At 46.1% G+C, this 19277-nt stretch overlaps 1 protein-coding gene across 1 annotated transcript in view; it reads right to left on the bottom strand.

Annotated features, from left to right (window-relative positions):
- LOC115179144 (microtubule-associated protein 2-like) overlaps positions 1-19277 on the bottom strand; it is a 61222-nt gene that overhangs the window by 24161 nt on the left and 17784 nt on the right. Inside the window, 4 exon segments of the mRNA XM_029740443.1 lie at positions 553-813; positions 2402-2476; positions 3523-3624; positions 4711-4875. Coding sequence (XP_029596303.1) covers positions 553-813; positions 2402-2476; positions 3523-3624; positions 4711-4870 — 598 coding nt within the window. The 5' untranslated portion in view covers positions 4871-4875.

Raw genomic sequence — 19277 nt, 5'->3', positions numbered from 1 at the left:
ACATGAAACTGAATGCAAATAATACAGAGACACAATTGAACACAGACAATGTACCAAAGCCAAAAACAAAACCCCACGGGGGCAAAAAAAGGATTCGCAATGAATCTTTACAATACAATACACCTGACATTCAAAACATTTACCGTCTCATTTGCAATGTAGCTGGCAAAAACACTTAGCAATGAGTTCAAAAGTGACCTGGGGGCCGCATAAAAAAATGTTCGATCAATGATGAAAGCACAAAATGAATTGACTGCTTATGCAATAAGAAATCACTGTGCTATTATGTGTTCACATTGTAGCAGCAGCAACAGCTAAGAAACCAGTAGCACAACAAAGCTAGATCCACATCACAGCCTTTAAAACAGACTATAGAGAGGAGGAAAACATGCAACGTGGGATACACACACAAACAGTAAAAACATGCACGTGTGCACGCGCCACACACACACAGACACACACACAGACACACACACAGACACACACACGCACACAGACACACGCACAGACACACACACAGACACACACACGCACGCACGCACGCACACACACCTTCCTCTGATGGTTTATCCAACTCAGCTTGATGGCTTCCTCCCCCGTTGAGGACTTTATGAGTCTCGGCCTGCGGACAGGGCAAAGCCTGGGGCTCGCTTACAATATCAACCTGCTCTAAGAGCATGTCTGTGGGCTGCTGATCAGAATCCTCCCGCTGTTGACCTGGGTGCTCCTCCTCAGGAGCTGCTGAGACTTGGGTAACCTCCACCTCCTTCTCCTCCTCCTCAGGGGGAGTAGGGACAACCTCTAGTCTCTCCTCTTTGGGAAGGGGACGACAGGGACAGGACAGGGACATGGATATGGATAACACAGACAGGGCTTACTACACAATGGGATAACACTGGTGAGACACTTTCAGCTCTGTCGGAGACAATGACCTACAATATAATGTGGCTATAAAATGTGGTGTTTTTGGAAACATTCTAACACAATTCAAATGTATCTTTAAAGCATGCAGACAAAAATCAATACATTCATTGTAGTGATCTTCTGCAAGTACTCCTGCGACTACAGGTAAATTCATGAAAGGACCCTCAAATGAAATACCTGGTCTGGTAAGTTTAGAAGTATGTACCAAAGATGTGCTCAGTTGGAATTCCATGCAGCGTAATACAGTGACCAGCATTATGTGGGGGGAATAGTTAGTGTGTGTGTTGTTACTGGTCTGTGCTGTGAGGGGAGCTGAAAGCCATAATGTCATCTACAGCAAGTGTAAATACACAGGTGAGAAACACAAAAAGGGAGAGGAGCAAGAAAGAGAGAAAGAGAAAAGGAGAGAGAGAAAGAGAGAGAGAGAGAGAGAAGAAGCGAGAGAGAGAGGAGAGAGAGAAAGATAAAAGAAGAGAAAGAGAGAAAGAGAGAAAGAGAAAAGGAGAGAGAGAGAGAGAGAGTGAAGGAGGTGTACATTTACAGAAAGAAGGTGGGTAGAGTCTAGGAGATTGGGTGAGGGGTGAGGGGTGACAGGTAAGGGAAACCGAGAGATCAACCATGCATGGTTCACAGGTGATTCTACACAGACCAGACGCATTAAGGGTGCAGTGTTAGGGTGCAGTGCTGCTCTGAGCTGCGTGTGCAAAGCTGTCATCAAGGCAAAGGGTGGCTACTTTGAATAATCTCAAGTATAAAATATATTTGGATTTGTTTAACACTTTTTTGGTTACTACATGATTCCATATGTGTTATTTCATAGTTTTGATGTCTTCACTATTATTCTATAATGTAGAAAATATTAAAAATAAAGAAAAACCCTGGAATGAGTAGGTGTGTCCAAACTTTTGACTGGTACTGTATATATATATATATATATATATATATAGATATAGATATAGATATAGATGTGATGGGACGTATAGACATTATGGACAGTATGTGGAGAGAATATGTAGTAATCTGTAGAATACGTAGGATAGAATAGTAAATGTACAGCAATAGTTGAATAGAATGGCCGAGACTAGAATACAATATATCCATATGAAATGGGTAAAACAGTATGTAAACATTATTAAAGTGACCAGGGCAGGGTTGAGTCACCGGGTGGTAGCCGGCTAGTGACAAGCGAAACACAGACACAAAGACAGAGGGAAACCAGTACCAGTTGACTCATGCTTAGGAAAGACATGGCTAAGATAAATAAAGAAGGGAAGAAAGAGGAAGGAGTAGAAGAGCTGGTCCCATCATGCATCATCAACACCCAGAGGAAGGTAAGGTGTGTGAGTGTGTTACCTCCCAACTGATATACACCTATCACTCCTGTCACGCACACACACACTCATCCTCTCACCCTGTCTTTAGAGTGTGTGTGTGTGATTGCGTGTTTGTGCACGTGGACAAGCTTCTGTGTGCATACCTTGCTCCATGGGTCCGATCTGCTCTGCCGACGGAGAAGGGGGAGGGGAGGGAGGCAGGTTGGTAGAGTCCTCCACTGTGAAGGGAAAGAGACAGACAGGGTAGACAACACATGGATGGAGGGAAGATACACAACAAACCACACCAACAGCGCTGTGGCAGTATTGGACGTATGTGTGTATGTGTGTGTGTGTGTGTGTCTCTGGGGACTGTGTTGTCCGGCTGGGGGGATGTTCTGTTGTGTGGGAGAGCTACGAAGCAGCACATTTAGGCTGCATCCCAAATGGCACGCTATTTCTCTAGATGGGTCCTGGTCAAATGTAGTGCACTACATAGGGAGCAGTGTGCCATTTGGGCCACAGTCACAATCCCCCTGGTCTGAGCCTCTATGATTGGATTAATAGGAAGGGTGTTTTCGCTGAGTCACTGTAGGCTGAGAATCTCCCATTCAGACTGAGAGAAAAGATAAACAGTGCTCAACAATTTTCTGAAGAGACTATTGAGGCAGAACAGATTCTGAATATATTGAAGACATTGAGGATTTTGACCATGCAAGTTACTGAGCCCATATTTAGAATACATGTTCTACTCACTAGTAAGTCAATGTTGTCAGTAAGTATGCGTGTCATAGACCTGTAACATAACCCTAATTACCTTGGTTTAAAGTGACAGTCTGGGATTAGAAAAAACAACAAAATGGTGCCACTTTTTTTCTGGTACTACATCAGAGGGATTAGGACAGGGAAATGTAACCCCTCTGAAATTGGATGTGTAGATGGATGTACCAAACCCAGACTGTAGCTTTAACAAGCGGCAGAGAGCACCGGCAAAACGGCAGTCACAGCTAAAGACTATCCTAACAGCCAAACGGCACCAACAGCACAATGATGATGTAATGGTACGGCCAGGGAAAGAGGCTTGACAGACACCTTACCTTACCCTGCAGTATGTCCCATGTCACTCACGGGGGGCAGAGGAAGTTGGTTACTGTAGCCTGGTATGAGGCTATCAGTGTGATGCTAGTGCGTCATACCCTTTTCACACCTATCGTGCCGACCAGACACGGCTCTGCTCAGTAGTGTGAAAAAAGGTATTGTAGGGAACTCTGTCACTAAGGCCTACCTGAGGACAGTCTCCTAGTAGAGTCCTGCTTGTCCTGCTCCTGCTTGAGCACTGCCACCGCCTCTGCTGTCACCTTCTCAACTATACGGGCTGACACTTGCTCTGCACGCGGACACACACACACACACACACACAGAAACGCAGACACACACACATATACAAGCAGAATTGCAGACACAGACACACATACACACAGCCAGACACGCAGACAAACATTGAGACACATGCACAAGCACACAAACACCTGCTCTAACCTCTGTCTCTGAATGACTTCATACGTCACTGAAGAACGCCATCTTATTTAACGATGTCCATGTCCCTAAAAGGTGCCCTAGGCCACTGAAGCACCTGAGGCTCAGTTAATTACTATGGTGGTGGAAACCTTAGGAGGTCCCTATAGAGTGGTTAGTCACTTGGACCATGCCAGTCCTTTAGGACCATTCCAATGTGCTACTCTGTTACAATAAACCCAATCTGAAGGACAAAGCCAGTCCTTTAGGACCATTCCAATGTGCTACTCTGTTACAATAAACCCAATCTGAAGGACAAAGCCAGTCCTTTAGGACCATTCCAATGTGCTACTCTGTTACAATAAACCCAATCTGAAGGACAAAGCCAGTCCTTTACACAGTCACATCCTTCCTTACCGGCAAGTCTTATTGTAATCGTAGAATCAGCCTACTATACACGTTTACAACAGGGGTGGTTCGGGGGGGGGGGGGGGGGGCAGGGACGCCAGTGCCCCTGTGACAACAATTTTGGACCCCCTTGTGGCCCCCCTAAATGTGGAGTATGAATTTTATTTTTACATAACTAATTTTTGCTATCGTTCTTTTTTTACATCCGTTATTAGACAGTGGCAACGCGGAACACTAATGATTATGAACATGGTCTTTTGCCTGCTAATGCCTGCAATGCAGTGAAGAAAACGATATGACAACAACAACGTCTAATGTAACTGGCCCCTTTAACAGTACAACTGGCCCCAGCTTGGCCCCCCCAGTTGAAATGGTCTAGAACCGCCACAGGTCAACAGGTAAACCACCAACTCCAACGAGGTCCCTAAAACCCTGTAGGGATACAGCTCCAGCTATTTCTCTCAGGGGCTCAAGCAAACCTCAACGAGGCTGCAAGGTAACACCCAGCGCTTCAGTTAACATGTGGCTATACCCCCCAGTGCTCTCTCACCTGCTGTCGCAGCGTGTCCTCCGTGATAGCCGTTCTCTCTGTAAGAGGAGAAGCCGTTCTCTCCGTGGCCAGCGAGGGCAGCTGACTGGTCCTGGGCTCCGTTAGTGGGAGGGGCCCAGTGAGAGGAGCTGTTGTCCTCGGGCTGCCGACTGTCTGCCATGACAACTAGACACAGGAGAGGAAAGAGAGAGGGGAAGGAGTGGGGAGAGTGAGAGCGGGGGGAGGAAAGAGGAAGAGGGGTGTGAGAGATAGGGGGTAGACAGACAGACAGACAGACAGACAGACAGACAGACAGACAGACAGACAGACAGACAGACAGACAGACAGACAGACAGACAGACAGACAGACAGACAGACAGACAGACAGACAGACAGACAGACAGACAGACAGACAGAGAAAGTGGGACAGAAAAAGAGAGAAATAAAGAGAGAGAGAGACAAGGAGAGAGAGAGTGTGAGAGAGAAAGAGCATATAAGAGGTTAAAGCAATAAAAAGACTGGCAGTTCAAATCAATCAGTAAATGACAGTGCAGTATTGCACAACCCCCACACCAAGCCTCTATCAGGCACAAAGGGACACTTGCTAGTGTCCTCAGTATAGAATCTAAGACTGGGCTAGGGCCTAAGGCTGGGCTAGGGCCTAAGGCTGGGGTAGGGCCTAAGGCTGGGCTAGGGCCTAAGGCTGGGCTAGGGCCTAAGGCTGGGGTAGTGTCCTCAGTATAGAATCTAAGGCTGGGCTAGGGCCTAAGGTTTGGGGTAGTGTCCTCAGTATAGAATCTAAGGCTGGGCTAGGGCCTAAGGCTGGGCTAGGGCCTAAGGCTGGGCTAGGGCCTAAGGCTGGGGTAGTGTCCTCAGTATAGAATCTAAGGCTGGGCTAAGGCCTAAGGCTGGGGTAGTGTCCTCAGTATAGAATCTAAGGCTGGGCTAGGGCCTAAGGCTGGGCTAGGGGCTAAGGCTGGGCTAGGGCCTAAGGCTGGGGTAGGGCCTAAGGCTGGGGTAGGGCCTAAGGCTGGGCTAGGGCCTAAGGCTGGGCTAGGCAACAGGAGAGGGTCTGGAAATCTGTCACTATATCGAGGTATGGCACCCGTTTGAGCTCAACCAGCACGTAGACTATATGGCTTTGTCTCTGCTCAATATCCCACAACCCACTGGGTGAGGCCTGTGAGGAAGGGCACAGGAGGTTGGTGGCACCTTAATCGGGGAGGACGGACTCGTGATAACGCCTGGAACGGAATGAGTGGAATGGTATCAAACATGGTTTCTATGTGGTTGATGCCATTCCATTGACTCCATTCCAGCCATTATTATGAGCCGTCACCTCCTCAGCAGCCTCCACTGGGAAGGGGATTATGTTCAGGAAGGGGGTTATGCTTGAGGGAGGGGGTTATGCTTGAGGAAGGAGGTTATGTTTGAGGAAGGAGGTTATGTTTGAGGAAGGGGGCTATGTTTGAGGAAGGGGGTTATGTTTGAGGAAGGGGGTTATGCTTGAGGAAGGGGGTTATGCTTGAGGAAGGGGGTTATGTTTGAGGAAGGGGATTATGTTCAGGAAGGGGGTTATGCTTGAGGAAGGGGGTTATGCTTGAGGAAGGGGGTTATGCTTGAGGAAGGGGGTTATGCTTGAGGAAGGGGTTATGTTTGAGGAAGGGGGTTATGTTTGAGGAAGGGGGTTATGTTTGAGGAAGGGGGTTATGTTCAGGAAGGGGGTTATGTTTGAGGAAGGGGGTTATGTTTGAGGAAGGGGGTTATGTTCAGGAAGGGGGTTATGTTCAGGAAGGGGGTTATGCTTGAGGAAGGGGGTTATGTTTGAGGAAGGGGGTTATGCTTGAAGAAGGAGGTTATGCTTGAAGAAGGAGGTTATGTTTGAGGAAGGAGGTTATGTTTGAGGAAGGAGGTTATGTTTGAGGAAGGGGGTTATGTTTGAGGAAGGAGGTTATGTTTGAGGAAGGAGGTTATGTTTGAGGAAGGGGGCTATGTTTGAGGAAGGGGGTTATGCTTGAGGAAAGAGGTTATGCTTGAGGAAGGAGGTTATGTTTGAGGAAGGAGGTTATGTTTGAGGAAGGAGGTTATGTTAGAGGAAGGGGGTTATGTTTGAAGAAGGGGGTTATGTTCAGGAAGGAGGTTATGTTTGAGGAAGGGGGTTATGTAGGGTGAATGAAGGGGACATCCAGAGAAGGACTAGTATAGAAGGACTAGACCCATCACAAGTCCTCATAAGGCTGTGTGGAACATGAACCACCACTCTCAACCCTAACATGCTCAAATGAACAACAAGAACAAGGACTACAGTCTGATTCTCTGCCCTTCTCCTCATGTCTGCTCTTGTATACTTCCCCTCAAGGAGCTAAAAGGAATGGACTGTTGTGAGGTAAATGGTTAAAACCACCTCAAGCCATGCTTGCACCAATCCAATGCTTTTAAATGCATAAGTGGGAGTGAAGGATTGCATACTTCTGGAGAAGGGGAGAGGAATGGGAAGGCAGATAAGGCTTTATTCCAGCCACTCAGTATTGTAAATAACAAACACATTAACTGGGCTCTGCAGCCTTTACAATTCAACTGGGAGTTTAAAGAGAAACAGATTTGATTTGTCTCGTGCCCTCTCGCCTTAGCAGTAAGAATCATGCATATTATGATCCAGTGGAGAGACCAAAATGAGAAGAGTCAACACACACACACACACACACAGACACCCTAAGGAGACGGTTACCATGGTAACATGCCCTACAAGTCAGCTGGGATCCCACAGATGGGCCAGACAGGCTTCTAAATACACACACACACATGCGCACACATGCGCGCACACACACACACACACACACACACACACACACACACACACACACACACACACACACACACACACCTCGCCCATCTGCACATGGCAGGGAGACCACAGCTCTCATTATCTGTGATTCCCCACATCATCAGATGTAGTCAACCCTCAGTCAGAGAACAGACAAGATGTAGTCAACCCTCAGTCAGGGAACAGACAAAACGTAGTCAACCCTCAGTCAGAGAACAGACAAGATGTAGTCAACCCTCAGTCAGGGAACAGACAAAATGTAGTCAACCCTCAGTCAGAGAACAGACAAGATGTAGTCAACCCTCAGTCAGGGAACAGACAAAATGTAGTCAACCCTCAGTCAGGGAACAGACAAAATGTAGTCAACCCTCAGTCAGGGAACAGACAAGATGTAGTCAACCCTCAGTCAGGGAACAGACAAAATGTAGTCAACCCTCAGTCAGGGAACAGACAAGATGTAGTCAACCCTCAGTCAGAGAACAGACAAGATGTAGTCAACCCTCAGTCAGGGAACAGACAAAATGTAGTCAACCCTCAGTCAGGGAACAGACAAAATGTAGTCAACCCTCAGTCAGGGAACAGACAAGATGTAGTCAACCCTCAGTCAGAGAACAGACAAAATGTAGTCAACCCTCAGTCAGGGAACAGACAAGATGTAGTCAACCCTCAGTCAGGGAACAGACAAGATGTAGTCAACCTCAGTCAGGGAACAGACAAAATGTAGTCAACCCTCAGTCAGGGAACAGACAAGATGTAGTCAACCTCAGTCAGAGAACAGACAAGATGTAGTCAACCCTCAGTCAGGGAACAGACAAGATGTAGTCAACCCTCAGTCAGAGAACAGACAAGATGTAGTCAACCCTCAGTCAGGGAACAGACAAAATGTAGTCAACCCTCAGTCAGGGAACAGACAAAATGTAGTCAACCCTCAGTCAGGGAACAGACAAGATGTAGTCAACCCTCAGTCAGAGAACAGACAAAATGTAGTCAACCCTCAGTCAGGGAACAGACAAGATGTAGTCAACCCTCAGTCAGGGAACAGACAAGATGTAGTCAACCCTCAGTCAGGGAACAGACAAAATGTAGTCAACCCTCAGTCAGGGAACAGACAAGATGTAGTCAACCTCAGTCAGAGAACAGACAAGATGTAGTCAACCCTCAGTCAGGGAACAGACAAGATGTAGTCAACCCTCAGTCAGGGAACAGACAAGATGTAGTCAACCCTCAGTCAGGGAACAGACAAGATGTAGTCAACCCTCAGTCAGGGAACAGACAAGATGTAGTCAAACCTCAGTCAGGGAACAGACAAAATGTAGTCAACCCTCAGTCAGGGAACAGACAAGATGTAGTCAACCCTCAGTCAGGGAACAGACAAGATGTAGTCAACCCTCAGTCAGGGAACAGACAAGATGTAGTCAACCCTCAGTCAGGGAACAGACAAAATGTAGTCAACCCTCAGTCAGAGAACAGACAAGATGTAGTCAACCCTCAGTCAGGGAACAGACAAGATGTAGTCAACCCTCAGTCAGGGATTGCGGGAGACACAGATGTAGGTATTTCCTCTTATGAATCCGGCGAAGAAAGTTATATTTTCTAATGTGCCACCATTCGTTAGAGATGAAGTGTTAGAGCGAGAGTTCTCATCATGGTCAACTTGTATCTACAATAAAAAAGGTTATTTCTGGATGCAAATCTCCTTTGTTGAAACATGTTGTGTCTCATAGGAGACAAGAGCACATGATTTTAAAGAAGGATACTGACCAACTGAATTTAGCATTTAGTTTTAAGATTGACGGATTTGATTGTGTTCTACACTTCTACTGAATCAATGAAAAGCTTTGGCTGTGGAAGAGAGGGGCATTTGGTACGTTGTTGTCCGGAGAACCAGCGCACAGAGCCCGGTAGCAGCTCTACCGCCGGTGCAGATAATGCACCACCGCGAAGGGATGAACGTGAGACTGCGACTGGGGTTCAGTCACAGCCTTAACTCTGTAAAGAGATGTGTTTTCTGTCTCGTTCTCTGTATTTGTTTTTCAGCCATGAGCAGTTTTAAGATTTGTTCTTTAAATGTAAATGGGGCGAGAGACGTGTTGTCATAGAAGCTCAAAAAGTAGGGGTGTGGCTATCCTGTTCTCAAAAGAGTTTTTGCCTTTGTCATATGAGGTTGAAGAGGTAGTTGAGGGGAGGTTATTAAAAGTGAGGTATGAAAACATCACTATGTGTATATAAATGTATATGCCCCAGTAGTGGCAGAGACATCAAATACCATTGAGAAATGTAACACTAAGGATTATTTATTTATCGCTGGGGATTTTAACTGCACAGTCAGCGATTTAGATAGAAACCACAAAGAACCTCATATAGCCTCAAGGACTTTTTTAAAACGCCTTATTGTAACACATGAACTGTGATATTTGGCGGAGCCAACATGGAGGCACGAGACAGTACACATGGGCCCAAGTGAGAGAGAACACAATCTCTCTGGCCAAGTTAGATAGGGTTTATTGTTTTGAGGATCAATCTCAGGTCTGTAAATCAAGTGTGATAACCCCAGTGGGATTTTTGATAACTTTTGATAACATTGTTTAATAACATAGGACGTGTACATTAACGCTGTAAAACCCAAAAGTGCATACTGGCATTTTAATATAACTTTATTGAGTGATGCTCACTTCAGGAAATGTTTGAGTTTTTTCTGGGAGAGGTGGAGGTCTGAAAAGGCCAGTTTTGTGTCCCTTCAACAGTGGTAGGATATAGGAAACATCCAGATTCAACAATTCTGTAATAAATACACGATGAACGTCACCAGGGATATCAGCAGATCAATTATTTTTTTAACAATTATTTTACATTTATTTAACTAGGCAAGTCAGTTAAGAACAAATTCTTATTTTCAATGACGGCCTAGGAACAGTGGGTTAACTGCCTTGTTCAATGAACGCTTTAGAGTCTGAAATAGTGGAAATCCTGCCGTTAGTTGAGGCCACAGGAGATCGAGGCCATACTCAGGCCCTCAAGAGGAAAAAAGCCGCATTGGCAGACCTGCTGGGTATCAGAGCACAGGGGGCATTGGCAGACCTGCTGGGTATCAGAGTACAGGGGGATGTGGTAGACCTGCTGGGTATCAGAGCACAGGGGGCATTGGCAGACCTGCTGGGTATCAGAGCACAGGGGGCATTGGCAGACCTGCTGGGTATCAGAGTACAGGGGGATGTGGTAGACCTGATGGGTATCAGAGCACAGGGGGCATTGGCAGACCTGCTGGGTATCAGAGCACAGGGGGCATTGGCAGACCTGCTGGGTATCAGAGCACCGGGGGCATTGGCAGACCTGCTGGGTATCAGAGCACAGGGGGCATTGGCAGACCTGCTGGGTATCAGAGCACAGGGGGCATTGGTAGACCTGCTGGGTATCAAGGCACAGGGGGCATTGGCAGACCTGCTGGGTATCAGAGCACAGGGGGCATTGGCAGACCTGCTGGGTATCAGAGCACAGGGGGCATTGGCAGACCTGCTGGGTATCAGAGTACAGGGGGATGTGGTAGACCTGCTGGGTATCAGAGCACAGGGGGCATTGGCAGACCTGCTGGGTATCAGAGCACAGGGGGCATTGGCAGACCTGCTGGGTATCAGAGCACAGGGGGCATTGGCAGACCTGCTGGGTATCAGAGCACAGGGGGCATTGGCAGACCTGCTGGGTATCAGAGCACAGGGGGCATTGGCAGACCTGCTGGGTATCAGAGCACAGGGGGCATTGGCAGACCTGCTGGGTATCAGAGCACAGGGGGCATTGGCAGACCTGCTGGGTATCAGAGCACAGGGGGCATTGGTGAAACTGAGAAGTACGATTCAGGGAATCTCTGAAATGGTTGCCTCATCAAAATGTTTCTTTGGTTTAGAGAAAGAGAATGGACAAAGAATTATTAATTTCCTCAAATCAGCTGTTGGACAGGAGCTCACTAGCCCTAGTGAAATTAGAAAGAGGACAGTAGAGTTCTATGCTGAGCTCTACAAGTGTGAGTACAAAGAGGATATAACAGTGAAACAACAGTTTCTTGATGGGCTCCCACAGGTGGCTGCAGAAGCTCAGGTTGAGCTACAGCAACCATTGTCTTTGCAGAAGCTATTCACTGCATTAAAAGGCATGGAAAATGGAAGGGCACTGGGCATTGATGGGCTTTAGTTTGACCGGAGGGTTACTACCGATAAGCTGCAGACGGGCTGTCCTCCCTACTGCCAAAAAAGGGTGATCTAGGGAGGTGAAGAACTGGAGGCCGGTGGCCTTATTGTGCACTGATTATAAGATCCTGTCCAAGGCTCTGTCCACCAGGCTGAGGGAGGTGATGGGGCAAATCATACGGACCAGTCCTACTGTGTTCCCAGCAGGCAGATAGAGGATAACATTTTAAATCATACGGACCAGTCCTACTGTGTTCCCAGCAGGCAGATAGAGGATAACATTTTAAATCATACGGACCAGTCCTACTGTGTTCCCAGCAGGCAGATAGAGGATAACATTTTCAATCATACGGACCAGTCATACTGTGTTCCCAGCAGGCAGATAGAGGATAACATTTTAAATCATACGGACCAGTCCTACTGTGTTCGCAGCAGGCAGATAGAGGATAACATTTTAAATCATACGGACCAGTCCTACTGTGTTCCCGGCAGGCAGATAGAGGATAACATTTTAAATCATACGGACCAGTCCTACTGTGTTCCCGGCAGGCAGATAGAGGATAACATTTTAAATCATACGGACCAGTGCTACTGTGTTCCCAGCAGGCAAATAGAGGATAACATTTTAAATCATACGGACCAGTCCTACTGTGTTCCCAGCAGGCAGATAGAGGATAACATTTTAAATCATACGGACCAGTCCTACTGTGTTCCCAGCAGGCAGATAGAGGATAACATTTTAAATCCTACGGACCAGTCCTACTGTGTTCCCAGCAGGCAGATAGAGGATAACATTTTAAATCCTACGGACCAGTCCTACTGTGTTCACAGCAGGCAGATAGAGGATAACATTTTAAATCATACGGACCAGTCCTACTGTGTTCCCGGCAGGCAGATAGAGGATAACATTTTAAATCATACGGACCAGTCCTACTGTGTTCCCGGCAGGCAGATAGAGGATAACATTTTAAATCATACGGACCAGTGCTACTGTGTTCCCAGCAGGCAAATAGAGGATAACGTTTTAAATCATACGGACCAGTCCTACTGTGTTCCCAGCAGGCAGATAGAGGATAACATTTTCCTGATTCTGGATTGTTTGGACGTCTCTAGGGCTGTTGGGTTGGATGCTGGTCTAATTTCAATTAATCAGGAAAAAGCATTTGACCGAGTTGAACATCAATACTTCTGAGGCATTTGGTTTCAGCTCTGGTTTTATTGCCATGATCAGGGTGGTATATGGTGACATTGAAAGTGTATTGAAAGTTAACGGTGGCTTGAGTAGAGGTATTAGGTAGGGGTGTTCGTTGTCAGGAATGTAATATGCCACCGCTATAGAGCCACAACTAAATAGCATTAGAAGTTGCATTGAAGGGGTGAACCTTTCAGAGGATATTCCTCCTGTTGGTCTCTCAGCCTATGCTGATGATGTAGTTATTTTAGTGAAAAATCAAGTGGAGGTGGATAGTTTGAGTCTCATGGTTGATCGGTTTAGGGGAATATCCTCTGCAAAGGTAAATTGGGAAAAGAGTTGTGCTTTACAGATTGGAGAATGGGCTGGAGGGATCATGGCTTTGCCAGTGGGTCTGGAATGGTGTAAGGGAGGTTTTAAGTATCTTGGAGTGTACCTAGGAGATGAGGGGACTATGGGAAAAAAATGTAATGGAGTGGTTGAAATGGTGGAAGAGAGGATGAGGAGATGGCGTTGGTTGTTATCTCGTATGTCATATAGGGGGCACACTATTATTGTTAACAATGTGGTTGTCTCTGCACTGTGGCATGGGTTGTCATGTTTAGAGGCACCATCTGGCCTTCTGGCTAAGATACAGGTGATTATTGTAGATTTATTTTGGGATAAATATCATTGGGTTCCAAAAAGTGTTTTGTATTTGAAAAAGAGTAGGGGGGACAAGGTCTTGTACATCTTGCTAGTAGGGCTGCTGCTTTCCGGTTCCAGTTTATTCAAAGGTTGCTTTATGGACCGGAAAATATGGTTTGGAGAGGGGTGGCAGGTCTTGTGTTACAGCAGGTAGGGGGATTAGGTTTAAAGAAGGCTTTATTTTTGGTTGGTAGTAGCCAGATTTCTAGGGATGGAGTACCTCCGTTTTACAGAGGCCTTCTTAGGGTTTGGAGTGTAATGAAGGTGTCCAGAAGCCCTACAGCGGAGTCGGTTCATTGGCTGCTGGAGGAACCTCTGGTGTCTGGGGCAACACTGGATTGTACAACTGCAGCTGTTCCACATTTCTCCAACATTCGGGTGAAGGGCAAAATCATCACCCTAAAACAGTTAATGGACATGGCTGGGCCCACCTTAATGGATGGAAGACGGGTGGCTGAACATTTGGGGGTGAGGATTGTCGGACAACTGCTGGGAAGCTGCAGGAAGGCTCTGTCAGCAGAAGAGTGGATTTATGCTTAACAGTCACAAGGAAAAGGTACAATAGGAAAATGTCCCATTTCCAAGACTAGGGATTACACCCAATATCTCAGAGTCAGAAAGAAAGGCGTTATTACTGGATTTGAGAGGGGTGGAAGAGGTGGGTTTGGATGAGGTGAATGGGAAGGATTTATACAGGGGGGGTGTCAAGGTTTTAAATGAAGATAAATAGAAACATAGAAAAGACACTCCCTAGAGGGTAAAACTGGGCCTTGATGACAAGGTAAAGCCAGCATGGAGAGCACTGTACAAGCCTCCGTTACAAAAGGGTACTGGTGATACGCAATGGAGGGTGTTGCATGGCATCATTGCAGTTAATGCTTTTATTTCTGTAATTAATTCAGATGTTGGAGATGGATGTCAGTTTTGTAATATAAGAGAAACAATTTTTCAGCGTTTTATGGAGTGTGAGAAGACAGCAGTGGGGGAGATGTTCAATCTCTCTGAAATACTAGAGTCTTTGTTTACAGCAGTGGGGGAGATGTTCAATCTCTCTGAAATACTAGAGTCTTTGTTTACAGCAGTGGGGGAGATGTTCAATCTCTCTGAAATACTAGAGTCTTTGTTTACAGCTGTGGGGGAGATGTTCAATCTCTCTGAAATACTAGAGTCTTTGTTTACAGCTGTGGGGGAGATGTTCAATCTCTCTGAAATACTAGAGTCTTTGTTTACAGCTGTGGGGGAGATGTTCAATCTCTCTGAAATACTAGAGTCTTTGTTTACAGCTGTGGGGGAGATGTTCAATCTCTCTGAAATACTAGTCTTTGTTTACTGCTGTGGGGGAGATGTTCGATCTCTCTGAAATACTAGAGTCTTTGTTTACAGCTGTGGGGGAGATGTTCAATCTCTCTGAAATACTAGAGTCTTTGTTTACAGCTGTGGGGGAGATGTTCAATCTCTCTGAAATACTAGAGTCTTTGTTTACAGCTGTGGGGGAGATGTTCAATCTCTCTGAAATACTAGAGTCTTTGTTTACAGCTGTGGGGGAGATGTTCAATCTCTCTGAAATACTAGTCTTTGTTTACAGCTGTGGGGGAGATGTTCGATCTCTCTGAAATACTAGAGTCTTTGTTTACAGCTGTGGGGGAGATGTTCAATCTCTCTGAAATACTAGAGTCTTTGTTTACAGCTGTGGGGGAGATGTTCAATCTCTCTGAAATACTAGTCTTTGTTTACTGCTGTGGGGGAGATGTTCGATCTCTCTGAAATACTAGAGTCTTTGTTTACAGCTGTGGGGGAGATGTTCAATCTCTCTGAAATACTAGAGTCTTTGTTTACAGCTGTGGGGGAGATGTTCAATCTCTCTGAAATACTAGAGTCTTTGTTTACAGCTGTGGGGGAGATGTTCAATCTCTCTGAAATACTAGAGTCTTTGTTTACAGCTGTGGGGGAGATGTTCAATCTCTCTGAAATACTAGTCTTTGTTTACAGCTGTGGGGGAGATATTCGATCTCTCTGAAATACTAGAGTCTTTGTTTACAGCTGTGGGGGAGATGTTCAATCTCTCTGAAATACTAGAGTCTTTGTTTACAGCTGTGGGGAGATGTTCAATCTCTCTGAAATACTAGAGTCTTTGTTTACAGCTGTGGGGGAGATGTTCAATCTCTCTGAAATACTAGTCTTTGTTTACAGCTGTGGGGGAGATGTTCAATCTCTCTGAAATACTAGAGTCTTTGTTTACAGCTGTGGGGGAGATGTTCAATCTCTCTGAAATACTAGAGTCTTTGTTTACAGCTGTGGTGGAGATGTTCAATCTCTCTGAAATACTAGAGTCTTTGTTTACAGCTGTGGGGGAGATGTTCAATCTCTCTGAAATACTAGAGTCTTTGTTTACAGCTGTGGGGGAGATGTTCAATCTCTCTGAAATACTAGTCTTTGTTTACAGCTGTGGTGGAGATGTTCAATAACACTGTTTGGGGTTTCAATATAGTGAGCAACAGAAAAGAAAATGTCAACTGTTAAATGTTATTTTGGGACAAGCTAAGATGTCAATTGTTCTGAGTAGGAAACAAGATCGACACGGGATATAAGCAGGATGTAAGATGTGTTAATTAAGGGATTAGTCAAAGCGAGAATAAAAGTGAACTTTGAGTTCTTCTCGGCTGTAAAATATCTATTGTTGGAGGAGAAGTGGGCTTACAAAGGAGCGGGTTGTTTTATGGAGGAGGGGAAACTATTTTTTGTTGATGAAATTAGTTGCATTATAAATGCTTATTTTTTATGTTTATTTAAGAATGACACATTTGTTGTTTAATTTCTGAAAAGTCACAGTGTGCCATTATTTGTGTTAGTACTTGAGTATAAAATAAAGGTTTTATAAAAACTCTAACTAACCTTTCTCTCGCTCTCTCTCACCCTCCCCCTCCCCCTCTCTCTCTCTCTCTCTCTCTCTCTCTCTCTGGCTCTCCCTTCCCCTCTCTCTCTCTCTCTCTCGCTCTCCCTTCCCCTCTCTCGCACCTTCCCCTCTCTCGCACCTTCCCCTCCCTTCCCCTCTCTCTCTCTCAATCTCTCACCCCATCCCCTCTCTCTCTCTCTCTCGCTCTCCCTTCCCCTCTCTCTCTCTCTCTCGCTCTCCCTTCCCCTCTCTCTCTCTCTCTTTCTCTCTCTCTCTCTCGCTCTCCCTTCCCCTCTCTCTCTCTCTCTCTCTCTCTCTCACCCTCCCTTCCCCTCTCTCTCTCACCCTCCCTTCCCCTCTCTCTCTCTCTCGCTCTTGCTCTCCCTTCCCCTCTCTCTCTCTCACCTTCCCTCCCTTCCCCCCTCTCTCTCGCACCTTCCCCTCTCTCTCTCTCAATCTCTCACCCCCCATCCCCTCTCTCTCTCACCCCTCCCCCTTCTCTCTCTCTCCCTCCTATCCTTCCTCAGAAGCTTTCCACCACCCTTCTCATACCCTCACACTCTAAATCTGAACACTCTCCTTATCTATTTCTCTCTTTCCTTCTCTCTCTCCTTCTCTCTGCGGTCCCGGCAGTGTAGAAAGCTCACAGTGAACTAGGCCAATGTCTGCTGTAGTGGGTTGGAAGGAGCTGGTTGAGAGGATGAGATCTCTCTGTGTAATCAACAGAAGAAAGAAAAGCCCTACTGCGACACACACAGAGAGAGAGAGAGAGAGAGAGAGAGAGGGGAGGAGTGGGAGAAAGAGAGAGAGAGAGCAAGAGAACAAGAGTGAGAGAATCGAAGCCAAAGGAATGTCTCGCCTAGCTGTTGCTAAGGAGAAAGAGTGGCTTGCTGAGTCTACCTTTACAGTACACCGCTAGGGAGATGATGAGGAATTAGCATCTCATTGACCTGATAAGGAAAGGCTGTTTCCATATCATTGTGATCCAGACATGCTATTTGTGTGCAAACCAGACCTGGGATCAAACAGTATTTGAAATCTTTAGGTCTGGCTGCAATCTCAGATGGGCGGCGTGTGTTGGTTCAATTGCACAAGGCAAGCTCAATCACGCTTTGATTAGTATTTGAAAGTTAGTATTTTAAAGATTTCAGATACAATTTGAAGCCAGGTCTGGTGCAAATAGAAGACATTGTTTGTATGTTACCTGACTAGACCTCTCAACACATCCCTCACTGTCTCTCTGTTATCTCCCTGTATGTTACCTGACTAGACCTCTCATCACATCCCTCACTGTCTCTCTGTTATCTCCCTGTATGTTACCTGACTAGACCTCTCATCACATCCCTCACTGTCTCTCTGTTTTCTCCCTGTATGTTACCTGACTAGACCTCTCATCACATCCCTCACTGTCTCTCTATTATCTCCCTGTATGTTACCTGACTAGACCTCTCAACACATCCCTCACTGTGTCTCTGTTACTGTTATCTCCCTGTATGTTACCTGACTAGACCTCTCAACACATCCCTCACTGTCTCTCTGTTATCTCCCTGTATGTTACCTGACTAGACCTCTCATCACATCCCTCACTGTCTCTCTGTTTTCTCCCTGTATGTTACCTGACTAGACCTCTCATCACATCCCTCACTGTCTCTCTATTATCTCCCTGTATGTTACCTGACTAGACCTCTCAACACATCCCTCACTGTGTCTCTGTTACTGTTATCTCCCTGTATGTTACCTGACTAGACCTCTCAACACATCCCTCACTGTCTCTCTGTTATCTCCCTGTATGTTACCTGACTAGACCTCTCATCACATCCCTCACTGTCTCTCTGTTTTCTCCCTGTATGTTACCTGACTAGACCTCTCATCACATCCCTCACTGTCTCTCTATTATCTCCCTGTATGTTACCTGACTAGACCTCTCAACACATCCCTCACTGTGTCTCTGTTACTGTTATCTCCCTGTATGTTACCTGACTAGACTTCTCATCACATCCCTCACTGTCTCTCTGTTTTCTCCCTGTATGTTACCTGACTAGACCTCTCATCACATCCCTCACTGTCTCTCTATTATCTCCCTGTATGTTACCTGACTAGACCTCTCAACACATCCCTCACTGTGTCTCTGTTACTGTTATCTCCCTGTATGTTACCTGACTAGACCTCTCAACACATCCCTCACTGTCTCTCTGTTATCTCCCTGTATGTTACCTGACTAGACCTCTCATCACATCCCTCACTGTCTCTCTGTTTTCTCCCTGTATGTTACCTGACTAGACCTCTCATCACATCCCTCACTGTCTCTCTATTATCTCCCTGTATGTTACCTGACTAGACCTCTCAACACATCCCTCACTGTGTCTCTGTTACTGTTATCTCCCTGTATGTTACCTGACTAGACCTCTCAACACATCCCTCACTGTCTCTCTGTTATCTCCCTGTATGTTACCTGACTAGACATCTCAACACATCCCTCACTGTCTCTCTGTTATCTCCCTGTATGTTACCTGACTAGACTTCTCATCACATCCCTCACTGTCTGTGTTTTCTCCCCATTTCTCTCTGAAAAAAGATCTACCATCTCTTGTTGCTGTACCCTGAAGACCTGCTTCTCTAGCCATGCCTCGTCAGTCCGGTCTGGGCTAACATCATCTGACTTCCCCCTCCCCCTGTCCACCCCCCATTACAGCACAAAAACACTCAAACAAGCAGTGGGAGAAAGAGGGATAGTGCCTAACTGTCTAACTGTCTAATACCTCACATTCCATTAGAAGCTGGAGGAAATCTCTTTTCATCCCTTTGTACTGTGAG

This window comes from Salmo trutta, chromosome 39 (assembly GCF_901001165.1).
Source record: "Salmo trutta chromosome 39, fSalTru1.1, whole genome shotgun sequence".
NCBI classification, from domain to species: Eukaryota; Metazoa; Chordata; class Actinopteri; order Salmoniformes; family Salmonidae; genus Salmo; species Salmo trutta.
Note: the sequence above shows the minus strand (reverse complement) of the source record. Positions and strands in the feature narration are given on the sequence as shown.